At 36.4% G+C, this 16,165-nt stretch overlaps 1 protein-coding gene across 1 annotated transcript in view; it reads left to right on the top strand.

Moving 5' to 3' along the window:
* Positions 1 to 16,165, top strand: part of LOC108434414 (dedicator of cytokinesis protein 3-like) — a 101,533-nt gene that overhangs the window by 70,458 nt on the left and 14,910 nt on the right. The window contains exons 29-41 of the mRNA XM_017709513.2: positions 2,422 to 2,497; positions 3,827 to 3,927; positions 4,680 to 4,738; positions 4,869 to 5,017; positions 8,341 to 8,426; positions 9,907 to 9,933; positions 10,040 to 10,135; positions 10,232 to 10,286; positions 11,275 to 11,368; positions 12,809 to 12,957; positions 14,030 to 14,116; positions 14,213 to 14,317; positions 15,824 to 15,965. Of these exons, the coding sequence (XP_017565002.1) occupies positions 2,422 to 2,497; positions 3,827 to 3,927; positions 4,680 to 4,738; positions 4,869 to 5,017; positions 8,341 to 8,426; positions 9,907 to 9,933; positions 10,040 to 10,135; positions 10,232 to 10,286; positions 11,275 to 11,368; positions 12,809 to 12,957; positions 14,030 to 14,116; positions 14,213 to 14,317; positions 15,824 to 15,965 (1,226 nt within the window). The remainder of the gene's footprint in view (positions 1 to 2,421; positions 2,498 to 3,826; positions 3,928 to 4,679; positions 4,739 to 4,868; positions 5,018 to 8,340; positions 8,427 to 9,906; positions 9,934 to 10,039; positions 10,136 to 10,231; positions 10,287 to 11,274; positions 11,369 to 12,808; positions 12,958 to 14,029; positions 14,117 to 14,212; positions 14,318 to 15,823; positions 15,966 to 16,165) is intronic.

Below are 16,165 nucleotides of genomic sequence, written 5' to 3'. Positions count from 1 at the left end.
AGGTGACAGAGAACTTAAGGTGGAAATTGAAATAACATTGCACTAAATTTAAGGTGGCACAGTGTTTAAGGTGGAACCTTTTTAAGGTGGCAGTGTTTAAGGTGGAATCTTTTTAAGGAGGCACAGAACTTAAGGTGGAACTTCAGTTAACAAGCATGAAATTAAAGTAGGCACAGAATTTAAGGTGGAACGTTAATTGACATAGCAATAAAATTAAGCTGGCGCAGATCTTAGGTGGAACTTCTTTTAAGGTCTCACAGACTTTAAGGTGGAACTGCAATTAACCTAGCACTAAATTTAAGGTGGCACAGAATTTAGGATGGAACTCTCTTTAAGGTGGCACAAAATTTAAGGTGGCACAGTGTTTAAGGTGGAACCTTTTTAAGTTGGCACTAAATTTAAGGTGGAACTGCAGTTAACATCGCACAAAATTAGAGGAGGCAGAGTAATGTACATGTACTCATTCAGCGCAGGTCCACAAGATCAAATGCACTGCGTTACTGACCCGCACTCTTCCATATGTAGTTTTTCATCCCTCGTTCCTTGTATTGACTTCCTTAGTATCCGCTGCGCAACTATCCTGCGTTTCCTTCAGGAAATGCACATTTCTAGTTATAAATACATTTTGAATTTAGTGCTTGAAACACATAAAAAAAGCTGGGAATGAAGCAAAAGAAGAGTGAACAGATTATAGAAAATTCTGTTTTGAAACATTTGACAATAAGCAGGTGGATTGGTAACAGGTGAAGTTATTATGACTGGGTACAAAAAGAGAATCCACCACAGGCTCAGTCTTTGCAAGCAAAGATGGATCATAATTCAGCACTTCGTGCCAAACATTGTGAAAGATGTGTGAAACAATTAAAACTTTTCTCAACACAAAATTGCAGAGACTTTCACCATCTAGTGTACATAATATTTTGAGAAGATTCAAGGAATTCAGAAAAATCTCAGTCAGTGTAGGTCAAGGCTGGAAAACATTGTTGAATATGCATGACCTTCGAACCCTTAGATGGCATTGCATGAAAATCTGTCATGCTACCGTTTTAATTATAGCCACATGGGCTTAACACAGTCCACTGCTGCAACAAGAAATGCAACTCAAAATGTTCTTACGTGAGGAGAAAACCGTACATCAATTCTTTGCAGAGACGCCACCGAGTACTCTGGGTCCAAAATCTTCTTAGATGAAAAGACAGAGGAATTCTATGCTGTATGAGTCCACATTTCGGCTTGTATTTTAGGAAAAACGGACGGCAAGCTCTCCTTGCCAAAGATGAAGGGACCATCTAGATTTTTATGAGTGGAAGGTGCAAAAGCCAATATCTGTCATGCTATATGGGTCCATTTGTGCTCACAGCATGGGTGACTTGCATATGTATGTACTGTTGGGATGTTAGAGAGACATATGCTGCCATCGGGCATCATTCTACACATGCTACACCAGTGTGGCTTTGTAGACACTGAATGTGTTTGACTGGCCTGCCTCTAGTCCACATCTGTATCCTATTGAAAATGTATCGTGAAGCATCATGAAGAGTAGAATCGGATAGCGACGACCATGAGCACCTGAAGTTGAGCACCTGAAGTCTTACATCAAGCAAGAATTGCTTGCAAACCTGCAACAAATAGTATCCTCACTTCCCAAATGATTAAAGAGTGTAATTAACAAGAAAGGTGATGTAACATAGTGGTAAACAAGTCTTTTTGAGTGTGTTGCAAGTATCAAATTATGAATTTGTTTATGTTTACAAAATACAATAGTTGGTAAAAAAGTTAGTAAGTGAAAATCCAAAATCCAAAAATCTTTTCTTTGTACTTTTTGTCAATTAATTAAAGGTTCAATAGATTAATAATATTAATCTAATATATTATATAATATATTCATATTTTGCCTTTTACAAAATGTCCCAACATTTCCAGAAATGGAGTTTGTACCTTAAGAAAGACTACTTACTAAGCTGCAGTAGTAAAGAGTACTCACGGTCAATTTTCATGTTTTTTTTAGCCATTTCACTGACAAGAGAGTACAGGATGGTACTTATGTCACTGTACTATTATTGATCTTTACTCAGAATATTTATAAAATGGAAATGGGAGCAAAACTGTCGTTCACTCTCTGGTTCAGTTTGACCTCTTCCCTTTTCTGATTACTTGCATTCTGAAAAGTGACACATGACAAGCAGAGCTTTTCTACTACAATTGAAAATGTTTACAACTCTATGATCCGCAAAAGAGAAAAACTCACCTGCAGAATTCGTGATTTAATGCTGTTTTGGGTAAAATACGCCATTTAAATGCAGGCTAAGGCATGTGAGTGGCAGGGTAGAGTCTTGATACATGGCACATTTAAATGAGCTCAGATTGTTTTTGTTTTTTTTCTGGCTTAATCAGCAGTGCTTTTTGTGCTCTCTTGTGAAGGATCATTGTGACAACAACCCGATATCTGACTCCTGCACTTCATAAGAACTTCTCAGATGCAGACTTCGATTTTAAGGTAAACAATTCTGTCGGTATGGAGTTTGATTATATTTACTGCTTAAATAAGTCCCTCCTGTCAAAGCATATAGTGTCCATCACATTGTAATGCTTCTAAACCGGATCATTTACCAAGTCTGGAATCCATTAACATTTTTTAAGTTTTAAAACCTGAAACAGATGCTTTACTCTGCTGATTGGAAGATACGTATCCATTATAATTTCAAGGCACTATAGTATTAATGATACAGTACAATATATATACATAATATAGTAAGTAAGTGTCAACACAGTGCTAGCAGTCCTGTGTTTATTAAACAAATAACAGTACAAATTTTCATGGTTAGCATGGTACATTACAAAGTCAACCAGCAATAGTCAATTGAGTGTCTAATTTTATACTGTTGCTAAGTTGAAATGCACAAAAATAGTTGCAGAAAAACAGTAAAGCCAATTTTGCAACAGAAGCACTTATTTTCTTACACTAAAGACAACTCACACATGACGGGTGAAGCAAAGAGCGTCTTCTGTCCACATTTGTTTATTTACACTAAGGGATGAGTTAATTTAACCTCTTGATGTCTTTATTTTGTTCACCTGTCTAACTGTAGCTGTTTCAAAGGGGTTTTAATTAGCCTACTCCTCAGCTATTTCCCTCATTTAGAACATTCTCAAGAACTCAACAGTTTTTAAAAATTTCTTTCATAATTAAGATGTAAAATCATTAAGATATAAACAGTCATTCTGAGTGTGAAATGCTCCTTTTCAGAGAAACCTGTAGACTCAGAATTGTTTACAGTGGTGGTGATAGAAATCAGACATTTGGAGAATTTAATGCTTCTAAAATTTCCTTCACAGAATATTATTACATGAGAAGAATATGATACCTGATGCATGAGACATCAACTTATGATAGTTTCGAGAAGGCTTTGGCCTAAAACATCATCATCCATCTTCCATATAAAGCTCAGAAAATGTGTAGATTCACTGGTTTGTTTTGGATAGTAAATAAAATGACTGTATTTGTGTGTACATGTTACAACCACCTATCCCTGTAAGCACCACTGTAAAGAAATCGGCAAGTTTCTCTACAATAAAGCATTTCACATCAACCCACTCTGAATAAATTGATTTATATCCCAACAATTGAATAATGCAGAAATTTAGCACAATATTGCAAGAATGCTAGAAAACTAGAAACTACTAGCATGCCGCTCACGACAGGCATCAAAAATGGACCCAAAGTGTGGTGACTTTAGTGTGTCCATGCCATTGAATGGATTGTGTACAACTCTGTCTTGTGTTAAAACAGTGTGAAACCCCTGTGCCTTTTTCCCTCCTTTTTTAGGTGTGGAACTCCTTCTTTAGTTTGGCTGTGCTATTTATCAGTCAGCCAAGCCTGCAGCTTGAGTCTCTCAGTCAAGTGAAGAGGAAAAGAATATTGGACAAGTATGAAAATGTGCATGCAGCCTCACATAAATACACACAGTACTGTGCAAAAGTTAGAGAGCACCCTTCATTCATTTACTGTCCAATCAAAATGGCGCTTAAGTACCAGTTTTTAATTTTTGAAGAGATACTTTTGCAGAGATTAGATACTAGAAAATCACTAGTATGAAGAAGGAAAATAAGTGAAAAAAAAAAAAGTTAAAATGTGTCTAACGGCCATGCAAGACCTGGCAGACCACCAAAAAACTGTCGCCATAAATATAAATAGTACATAAAATTTTTATCTTTGAGAGATTAAACATCAACCTCCTCTCTTGATCTGAAAATAATCACAGGTTTCTGTGCGCCCTTTCATTGTGAGAACACAACTGAATGCAAAGGGTCTTGAAAGGATGTGTAGCTGTCAAGAAGCTGTTACTGAGAAAAAAAAATAGATCAAAAAGAAGATAATTTGTCAATCAACTTTGGAGATGTGGAAAAATATCCCTGTAGATTGAACGACTGAAAACTCCTCAAAGGAATACATGGCAATGGGTGAACATATTAAATATGGATTTAAAAAAAAAATAATTTAACATGTACCAGGCTTTTGTGGAATTTATGTTAAATGTTTGTCTTTTGTCTTTGATGCTTAAAAAACGAAACTTTATATGTATATAATGTATCATATATATGACACATAAATCATACATATACAGTATATGATCTTCCTGATGTTTCTGTAAGTGAATACTATGTTATCTCCTACACAGATATGGAGATTTGAGAGTACAGATGGCATATGAGCTATACAGCATGTGGCAAAAGCTAGGTGAGAAACTCTCTCTTCCTATTCATCTATTGGTTTTAGTTAAAATGCAGTTTGCAAACTTGTTTATGTCAATGTATCGTTACAATCGGTCTTCCTCTTTCTCTCTTATGTGTCCTCTTTTCTGTCTCAGGGGATAATAAGCCTCATTTCACCCCTGGGATGATGGGGCCATTCCTAGGGGTAACTCTTGTTCCTCAAGCTGAGGTCAGAAACATTATGATTCCCATTTTCCATGACATGATGGACTGGGAACAACGCAAGAATGGCAACTTCAAACAGGTCAGAGACTGTGGAGACTACATAGAGAAAATATTCACTTTTTACTGAGCTTAAATGAATGAGCATTGCTATGCATGAGTTTTATATGTAAATCTCATTAATGCTCATTTCTAGTGGACCATAGATGTAATTTACACTGGGGACATACATTTTTGCTTGATTTCTCCACCACTACTTGGAAGTGTAGCCTAGTTTAAATGTTTTACAATCATAGCATGCTAAGAAATCTGTTCAAATGCTTTCTAAAAGTGAAACTAAAAACATGTCCATCCATCCATCCATCCTCAACCACTTATCCAGGTCCGGGTCGCTGGTGCAACAGCCTAGACAAAGAGGCTCAGGCCTAAGCAAAGAGGCCCAAAAACATGTGTGATGTGAAAATGCTCTGGTGCCTGCACTGTGCAGTGACAGTATATAGCAGTTATGGTATGTGCACTGAGATTATGGAAATGGCAGACAGACAATAAATGCTACGCTTTACACAAACTTGTATGTTTGTAGCTCCACAGTTTCCACTGTTTTTAGCTTACTTTTGTCTAAATGTGGCCAAGAAAAAAGGTAAGCAGCATGACGCTAAAACCATGTACTAAGCCCTATGTTTCTTTTCCTTCTGTTGGGACTGGTTAAAAATGGTCACGGAAACTCTGTGCTTTACCAACAGTGTGCACGATTTCTGCTTTAAAACTTACATTAGCAGAAATGTTCATGAGTTTAGCATCAGAAGTGACAGAAAGAAATGGCTACTGTGGCATGTTAAAGCAATTACAAAGCAAGGCATTTTCACCACCCAACATACAATGGTTGTTTCATGCCAGATATCCAATTCAATTAAACACCAGTCCAGAATGTCACATTACATTCACACTAAAATGAACTGATTTTACGGTTGTAACGGGGAGCGAGGTAGCGGACGCATGTGTGGAGGTAAGCGACTTTTATTGAGGGCAAATCCAGGGTCATGGTCAGAACAGTCAAGGGTCATAGAGCCAATACGGAGAGATCGTGAGGCAGACATGATAAAACCAGAATACATCCAACAACACAGAGAAACAAAGCAAACATCAAACATAGACCAATACATCAAACAAAGACTGATACAAAGACCAGCAAACACAAGGGGCAAACACAAGGCTAAAATACACAGGGATAACGAGGGACAGGTGAAAACGATCATGGGTGGAGTTACCAAACAAGGACTAAACCAAAACAAAAACGCACATGGACAGGACTGGGAGGGGCCAATCGTGACAACAGTAGTATTGAACTGGCAGAGCAGAGTATTCTTACCTAAATTGTGCAGCTATAGTATCTATGAAAGCACAAAGAGTGGCTCATACTGTAACGTCGGGGAGCGACGATGAGGCGGACACATATGCGAAGAGAAGTGAGATTTATTAGGGGCAAATCCAGATTCAGGGTCAAAACGGTCCAGGGTCAGAGAGCCAACACAGGTAGATCAGGGAACAGACACGACAAAAAGGAAACCAGGCTAAACTCAAAAACAGAGACTAGGAAAAATAACGAAGGCCAGAAGATACGACACCAAACACAATACAAAGACCAGCAAACTTACAGGAGAAAACACAGGGCTTAAATACAGAAACAACGAGGGTTAACAATACACAGGTGGATAACACAGGTGAGAACAATCAAGGGCGGAGTCTAGAAACAAGTGGGCAGAACAGGGAAGAAACAAGGAAGCACATGGACAAGACCAAAAGGTAAACACAAGCACATGGAAGACTGGGAGGGGCCAATTGTGACACACTCTGTATCAGCTCACACTAAGTAGTAAAGGCCTCAGTACAGAATAGGGGCAAAAAAAAAAAAAAACGAATCAATACATCTCTAAATAAACCGTAAGATGAAGTTTAAAAACCATGCTGAAAACTGAGTAATCTTACAAATGAAACTACTCCAGAATAGTTCTCCAACCATGAATATAGAGCCAACAGCAGTTTTGTCGTCAACGCTTGACTGCTAATGAAGGACTAGAGGACAACAGAATTGAAAGTCAAACACACTGAAAAGACAGTCTCAAAAGTAGATCGCTGCTGTCGGAAGAAAACCTTGTATCTCCGTTTTTGTCGTTTTTCAGTTTTTTACATAGTTTGAAAGTTCCTGTTGTCCTTTACATTCCATGTAAAGTTCATGATGAATGGACCAAAAGAAATGGCCCAAAATGACTTGGAAAAAAAGTCTGGTTCCATTGACTTACAATAAAGGAAAAGCAGGTTTTTTCCTTCTGCTGTAAAGTTACCATTTTGGAGATACAAGGTTTTCTTCCGACAGCAGCAATATGTAGGTTTTATTCAACCAACAGTTTTAAATAGCGATTATAATTGATGCATGCTATTTTTGATTGTGTGCACTGTAGCATGATTTAAATGATATTATTTTTGCTACACTGAAGTATTAAAACCTGTCCAGTACGTTACCTGCCTTCTGACCATTGACTGCTGCCATAGGCTCCAGCACATCCCCGTCACCCAGAGTGGCTTAGACAATGCGCGCGTGTGTGTGTGTGTGAAAAGAATTAAAATGCATTGAATTTAATTTTTTAATGTTGTGCACCAACCCTGAGTTACCCACAATTACTACAGAGAAAGTTTTCAAACAACTCTAGGATTAATATAAAGCAGAGTTTATGTGACATTGAACTTAGTGTACCTTTATAGTTTTAGTCTTATGGAATATTTAACATATTCTAAGATGGCAGCAGTAAGATAATAGCAATCATTTGGTGGAACCCCAAAGTTAGCTTGTGATACATGTGTCATATCACTGCTCTTCCATCTGCATTCTTCCATTGTACCCTTATGTAAGCCATTTAATTCCAAGTATTACCTCAACAGATGTTGCAAAGGGATTACAGTATGAACTGCTCTCTTTTGGGATCGCTTAGGTTTATTGTTACAGTTAATTGTTAAATTTATCTCATTATGTAGAAAAATCTTTAGGTAGGTTTTTGGTGACTGATTCTGTATAGTACCTAAATGAGTTCAATATTCTTGGCACAAACTGAACCCTGAAATGGATCCACCTGCAGTCTTGTTTTGGAAACGGACACTCTTTGAGATGGAGTGAGAAGTAAATGAGGATTAGGCCAAAATTTAGGTCAAAAATGTTTTGGCAGATGGAATTTCATCTAATGTTGCATTTGTGTGTGTGTTTGCACTGCAAAAAGTAATGCATTTAACTTGATTCAAATGTAAATATCATTCCATAATATGTGGTATTGCACATGTGAATCATGCAAATTCAGTGCATTATTTTTTCAGTGTATGTATGTATGTGTCTGTGTTACTGCTGTGCACACATAGGTTGAGGCAGAGTTGATGGATAAACTGGATAGTATGATGTCAGATGGGAAAGGAGAGGAAAACCACAGAGAACTCTTTGGATTACTGTGAGTAATGACAGACCAATACATTTACATACTGTGGGTTTACATTGAACACGCGTACAGACAGACATTAGTTATGCTATTTTTCTACAGTCTCTAAGTGCTCGTGTTAATCACAGCTTACAGCTTTAAAGGGTTTTCAGGAAGTGACTGTCAGGGTCAGACACTCCCCATCTGTGTCACAAAGTACTGGCTTTTTTTGAATTACATTTAAAAGCTGTACCATTTTACTCCCCTGTCAAGCTCTTAGCTCGTGTTGGCTGTTTAGGAAAGATTAGTACACACAAACTTACACATCTTGTATCAAACACCTGTAATTAAAGCAGACGTGGTCACATTTCACCTGAGTCTCACTATAGAAACTTTCTAGACATTCCTTCTGAAAATTACTGCACTAACCTTCTTCACTTCCCCCACTGTAACTCACTAGAACAACCTACCTCACATTTGTCAACTGAAAAGCCCAATCCCATTCTTATTTTTACTGCGACCCCTTGTTTTTGAGTGTTACCTTGCCCCTTAGAACTGAGTTAGTGGTTTAAATATTTTCCTGCAAAATGGGACAACCCTCAAAGAAAAAAGAACATTACTTCATTAACAGCTATTAGTGGTGCTCTGTAAGCTACCCTGCCAGTCTGTACTGATAGCAGAGGTAATCTTTAGTAACCTTGCTGTTGATGTTTTTTCACTGAGAAAATACTCGCATTTCTCATAACATTCTTGTTGGAGTGTGAAAACCGCAGTTTTGAGGGCCATGTAGCTCTAACACTTTGGCCCTACCCCTCTAACTCAACAAAAATCGACATCCTACCCCTAGACATGAATGTGCAAGTGGTAGGGGCAAGGGGTGAAATGTGATTGGGTCAAAGTCACTAGAACAACCTACTTCACATTTCTCCACTGACACACACTACATCAACATTCTACTTGTTCCTTCTGAAATTCACTACACCAATGTTCTTCACATTCCTCCACTATTACTTTTATTTGCTTTACTTTTCAGTTATTTACCAGGATAATTTTTAGTTTCACTTAAAATTCACTATACAAACCATCACAAAAAATTCACTACACAAACCTTCTTCATGTTCCTCCACTGAAATTCACTACACCAACCTTCTTCACATTCCTCCTGAAACTACACCAGGTACCTTCACGTTCTTTCTGAAATTTGCTACACCAACCATTTTCTATTGTTTTGCAAAAAGCAATACGTTTAAACAGCTAACAATTACATTATAAGTTTAAAAGCACTGCTATTTTACAATGATAAAATTATATAATTGATTTTATGGAAAAGTGATTCTCAAAAATAGGTTTTCAGTTATAAAGGCTATGTAATTTTTTTGGTAACCATCCTTCAGTGGTTGAGATGTTGAGAATCACTTGAGTATTTGATACTGTATGAAAAAGTGAGCAGACTAATTTTAGATTTTCTCACTTCTGTATTAAGTTACTCTACCTCATCCTGTCTTTTCCACAGGACTCAGCTTTTCGGACCATATCCGAGGTACCACATCATTTGTTAATGTTTTCCACTAATCTTGCCAACAATCACAAATACACTAAGACAAATACACATACACAATACAAATCTGATTTTCTCTTATTTTCAGTCTGTTGGAGAAGATGGAGCAGGAGACATGGAGAGAGACGGGAGTGTCTTTCATCACCTCAGTTACACGCCTCATAGAGAGGCTTCTAGATTACAGGTGTGTGTGTGTTTGTGTGTGCATGTGTGTGTGTGTATAGCATGAATTTTGTTGTATTATTGAAGTGTTGCTTTAATCTGATCTCTTCCTATATAGGGATAGTGTGAGAGGAGAAGAAACTGAGAGCAAAAAACTGGGAGCCAACATCATGGTAAAACATTCATCACCCACATATAATTTTGATTCGTAAACATTTCCCTAAATAGCATAAATACAAATTAAATCAAAAGAATCATTTTCTTTAGAATTAAGGATTTAAAGTACATCATTTCAGCTGCATTATAACTTATAAATCAATACTTTCCAATATTTTGCCATTGCTGAGTCCAACTGTACTTTTACTTTTACTTGCTTTACTTTTCAGTTATTTACCAGGATAATTTTCACTTAGTAAACTTGGTCATTACTGGTGGTTTTCTAACTTTTCTGATTGATATAAAGGGATAAATGATAAGTTGATTTTGAAAAGTAATAAAATACAAGATGTAAATTGTTTTCATAAAGTGTCACAATACTACCTTTGAGCACTGTATAGAGATATAAGCAAGTCCCTGTTCATAAATTCTGTTTCATTGTGCCTAAAAGAGATTGTATGTGAACTTAGACAGATGTAGTTTATCAACTTCTTGATAACAAAATCTTGAACATTATGATTGATAATGTTGAACATTACATCTTGAACATTACATCATGAACATTAAAGTTATCACCCATATCATTTACATTACATGGCTAGCTTGTTAGTAACAATACTAGTAACAGGGCAAACTGCTTTGACTAAAAATAAAGCAAATGTTCTCATGGTAGTAAATGGGGGTCCTCTTTGTGGAGAGAAGCCTGCTCCACCTCTGTTTTTTTTTTAGCTGTCCCATTTGGGAAATGTCCTTATTATAAAGTTTAACTTCAGTAAGTGTGCCTGGGCTTTATTTAAAGCCAATTTATCATGGAACCCACTGGAAGCCTTTCAGATATCTTCACTTTTCAATATAACAGAGCACACCAGGATTTCTGTCTTTAAAGTAAAATACTTTGAATTCATTCAGCTGTCAAAAGTAACAAAGAACAGGTTCTACGTACTGTAGACTGTAACAGTGGAATGCCATTGATTTCCTTCTTTTTTCCTGATTCGTGTCCTGCAGAATTTCTACAAGTGTGAGATAACCAAAGAAGACATGTACATCCGCTACATTCACAAGCTCTGTGACCTCCACTTGCAGATGCATAACTACACAGGTATGAAGCAAATGAGAGAAATGGACCAGTATACTGAATCCCTCATATTACTGTCTTGAGCTCTGTTCTTTGTCAGTCTGTTACTGTGTTTAGTTATGGCTGCTGCCAAAATTGAGGAGTTTGCGTTAACATAACAAAGTGGTGGAATCATTATATAATTATTGTACATACATTCTGTGTGTTTAAAACAGATAAAGCTAAGCTGCCACTAACTTACAGTAAATATTACAGCAATATTTTACATCAGTGCGTCTAAAATTTAACATGTGGCATGCGCTCCGCCCCCTCCACCCTCGTGGCCCTCTCCCTGGCTTCCTCGCCAAGGTGCATCGTGGCTGAGTGCTCGGGCCCCACCTTTCTGCTTTTTTCCCGCCTTTGCCACATTCCACTTTATAAAACTTAAACCAACGGAATCCAACATTCTATAATTAGTAAGCACATCAAATTCATCAATGCTTATTAAAACATTCTGAAGTCAGAGCCACAGTCAACGACATTGTCAAGTGCATTTTTTATTGTTATTATTTACATTGAATATTAAAGAATGGGGGAGAATTTAATTTATATAATGTTCCTCTAGCCCCACATATAGTTGATGAGCTAAATTTTGCTTCTATAGTTTAACGCTAGATTTATAAGGCTATAATTGCTAACAAACACGAAGTCGATTAGCCACACTAATCTTGTCTGTATGTACATCTACAAAACGTCTCTTAACCCATTCAAAGCATATCCACGTCTTCAGAAAGGTCACACAGACTTTTCAGTGTGGTTCTGGACATAGTTTGACAATAGGAATTTTAAACGTAATCTAGAATCCATAAGAAGAGCCAGATTCTGCAAGGGGGTCAGAATTCAGTGCAACATCTTTTGTCTGTAATGGCTGTCCGCTGCCTTTAGCTACTCTGTTTTGTCCAGTCACACTGTGTCTTAAACTGCATCGACAAGTCTATGCAACCTTATTCAAGTTTAATTATGTTGAATTAAGTTTAGCTGGCTTAAAAGATTTGGGGATGTATTTATGGTAAAGATTTGGGTTTCAATTCTTTTTAATATCGGGTTCTAAAATCTGATTAGCTGAGATTGGTCGGAACCATTGTTTTTTTCTTATACACACAATTTGTTATTTAATTATTATTGTTCATTTATTACTATGATGGTTGTTATTGTTGTACTGCCATATTGTTTTATCAAATTATCTTGCTTTCATGGCCAATTAGGCCATGAGTTACAGTTATTTCACCATGTTTCAGGGGTGTTAAGGCATGATGCTTTAAAATTAAACCCCAAAAGAAGAATCCTGTTCTATTTAATACAACAAACACACTAAAACAGCACACCGCAGGTCAAGTAGGGCAGCTGTAACCTTTTCTTCATCCATCAACATATTTATGTTTGCACGTGAGTGTGTATAAATGTGTATATTGGTGCAATCCATAGAGGCTGCATTCACATTGCTGTTGTACTGGGAGCTGCTGCAGTGGTCTGAGCAGCCCCTCCGAGACCTCATGCAGTACCCTGCACAGAGCCAGTGGCAGCGCAAAGAAACCCTGAGCAGAAAGATACTGCACTACTTCAACAAGGGCAAGGTATGTTCTGCACACACACACTGTCACTTCACCTCATGTTTTCAGAGGCTGAAATTTTCAGAGGCTGAAAAATGCTTAGTTGCCAAAGATTTGTGCAATGCACACCTCACTCTTGCTTTAAACTGTCTTGTCTTTTGATGACACTCAACATAATCTCTTCTGTTCTTGAAAAGCACAAAACTCAACAAATTCTTGTATGAGGAAAAATGTAAAAAGTAGAAAAACTGTTGTGAAATGGCAAATGCTTTCGTTACAAACATCATGAACTTGTCTTGTGATTTCAGATGATGCAAGAAATTAAATTGCTGAAAAAAATGAAATAAACCAAAGTATTAATTTTCAGTTGACATTGAATCCCCTGTTACTTACTTTCTGCACATTTTTAATGTTCGGGTTTTTAGTTCTTTTCAGTTCACTTAATGACACAAAATATACAAGCTATTAATTTATTTAAGTTTTACATCTTCAGTGGCTGGTTCCCAGTCCTTGAGTTGCCTTAACCCCCCCACTCCAAGGCCCATGGCGGTCAGAAGTGGGCTTTTTGGCTTTTTGATGCCTTTGAATAGCTTGTCTTTTTGAGGGGGACAAATGTGCCTACCATTGTTGTTATTCAGCTTATTTTAGGTGTTAACCTCTCGAAATATTGAATCATTATGGTCAGCTTTTCTACTGACTTATTTTCTGAAAGTAATTACTTATTTTGGAAAATCTTAAAGTAATTATGTTCTCTTGACAAGCAATAACTGATTATTTAGACATTGTCCAAATCTTGAGAAAATTAGGAATTGTTTTGACATGTGTTCAGATTTTATTTTTATTATTTAGATTTTTTTTCCTACCTGCCAGAAAAAGGATATGAACAGAACAGTGGTTTATAATATGCTTATCCTATATTAATGGAGAAGTTGCAGCAGTGTGTTCATTTGCGTGAAATTTCTTACTTGCCAGCGTGTTAAGCTGTCCACCAGCACAAATTTTCTGTAGGCCATCAGCAATTAGTGCTTGGTTTAGTAAATCTGTCCCCAGTTGTTCTTCACAGACCTCACAAATTTGTGTGTGTGTGTGTGTCCAGTGTTGGGAGTATGGGATTTCTCTGTGCAGAGAATTGGCCCTCCAGTACGAGATGTTATATGACTACCATAGCTTGAGCTGGATACGGGTAAGGGTGTTTCGATATACAGTATGTATATCATGTATACCGTACACTGTGTATGAATTAGCTTTGTGTGTACTTATAATTTTTTTGCTGTTTTAGAAAATGGAGGCCAGTTTCTATGACAACATCATTGAGCAGCAGCGTCTGGAGCCCGAGTTCTTCAGAATGGGCTTTTATGGACGCAAGTTTCCTTTTTTCCTGCGAGTGAGTCCGTTTCCACAACTTTTCCAGTTGTATTTCACCTTGTTTTACGTTAAAATAGTGAAATAAGGAGCATTGCACATTTTGAATTGTGGTGTGTCTGCATTAATGAAACTGACTAACAACCCAAACCCAAACAACCCAGTGTGTTTGTACGTGTGTTTGTTTTCATATGTTCAGGATAAAACTGTGCTGACTTTATGGGGAACCCACAGAAACAGTAGGGCCAACCTACAATGCCAGTACTTATTAAAATGCTCTTGACATAAATACTAAAGTGAAATGCTTTTTCAAAAGCTACAGTTCATTGTGTAAAACTGAAAGGCCTGTGGTCTGGGTTAGGTTGGTAAGTGTTTCACTGAGTAAGGGAGTAACAGAATACCTCTGAAGACAGTATATAAGCAGGATACAAAAGGTAATTGTATTCTGTTACTGTTACAGTAGGGGTGGGAATCACCAAGGCCCCATGATATGGATATGATATTATCACAGTACTTACACCATGATATGATATTACTGCAATTAAAAATATTAAGATATTAAAGATATAAAAATAATTTATTACAAGTAGCAGTCCACAGTCCACATTTTAGTAAACATTTTATGCTATTTTTATTTTTTATTTTTTGGTAGAAGTAAGATCTGCAGTATTTTCCAGAAGATATTTGGCAAACACTTAGATTAGTAATAGCTGAGTAATGATATGGTAATATTATGGTGACAAGTTGTATGCTATGTTCTAATATTTAATATTAATATTTATATATAACATTAATAATGTTTATAGATAATACATTAAGAGTAAGAAAGAAACTGGTTTTATGTAGACAAAAGTGGTGTAATTTGAGGTTAAATAAAGTCTTTTGCCAGATCTGTGATTTATAAAACTAATAAAAAATAAAATAAAAAAATGTATTTTCTTAACAGGTGACACAAAAGAAACATGCGTTTTCCAACCCTGATTCTGCATAATCTCAATATGTGTTCTGTTATGTTGTTAACTTTGAAACAAAATGGAATGCTGTAAGTTTCAGTACATGTGTATATATATATATATATATATATATATATATATATATATATATATATATATATATACTGTATATTATATTGTGCCTGGGAATTTAAAGACATAACAGATAAGAAACTAAGTGGAATCAAGTAAATGGGTATTTTATTTTCTAGTACCACATAATTTCATCAGAATTACTTTATTGTTTTGCTGGCAATAAGCCATGTATTAATTTAAAAGAATTGGAATGATATGTTAATTTAGGTTTAAAATATTTAAAGGTAATTAAAGTTTGTTAACATTACTTTTTAACTTTACTGCTGAATTGTAACTGCTGCAATTACTAGCTTATTATTTAGTAACTACTATAAAATTAGCATCTCATAACATTACTATATTATTACCCACTTATTGCTTTTGTTTGTCTTTTTTAAGATCATGATGTTATATAAAACCGTGTGTGTGTGTGTGTGTGTGTGTGTGTGTATATATATTAGAATAAGGAGTTTGTGTGTAGAGGCTACGACTATGAGCGCCTGGAGGACTTTCAGCAGAGGATGCTGACCGAGTTTCCACAAGCCATTGCACTTCAACACCCCAACCTACCAGACGACAGCATCCAACAGAGTGACGCCCAATGTATCCTCATTAATCTGACTATTTTTTTATGTTTATATGGTGTGCTTGACCGTGTAAATGTGGCCAAACGCATGCATGAGTATTTTTTCACTGTCAGAATGAAGACTTGTTTCTCTAAAAATGTAAATTTACAAAGTAAAAGTAACTTTACAAGAGAATGAAAGAACTTTCTTAAGTTTGAGTGTATGTTAATGCAACAA

This window comes from Pygocentrus nattereri, chromosome 29, assembly GCF_015220715.1.
Source record: "Pygocentrus nattereri isolate fPygNat1 chromosome 29, fPygNat1.pri, whole genome shotgun sequence".
NCBI lineage: Eukaryota > Metazoa > Chordata > Actinopteri > Characiformes > Serrasalmidae > Pygocentrus > Pygocentrus nattereri.
The sequence above is the reverse complement of the archived record's forward strand: the minus strand, read 5'-3'. Positions and strand labels throughout refer to the sequence as shown.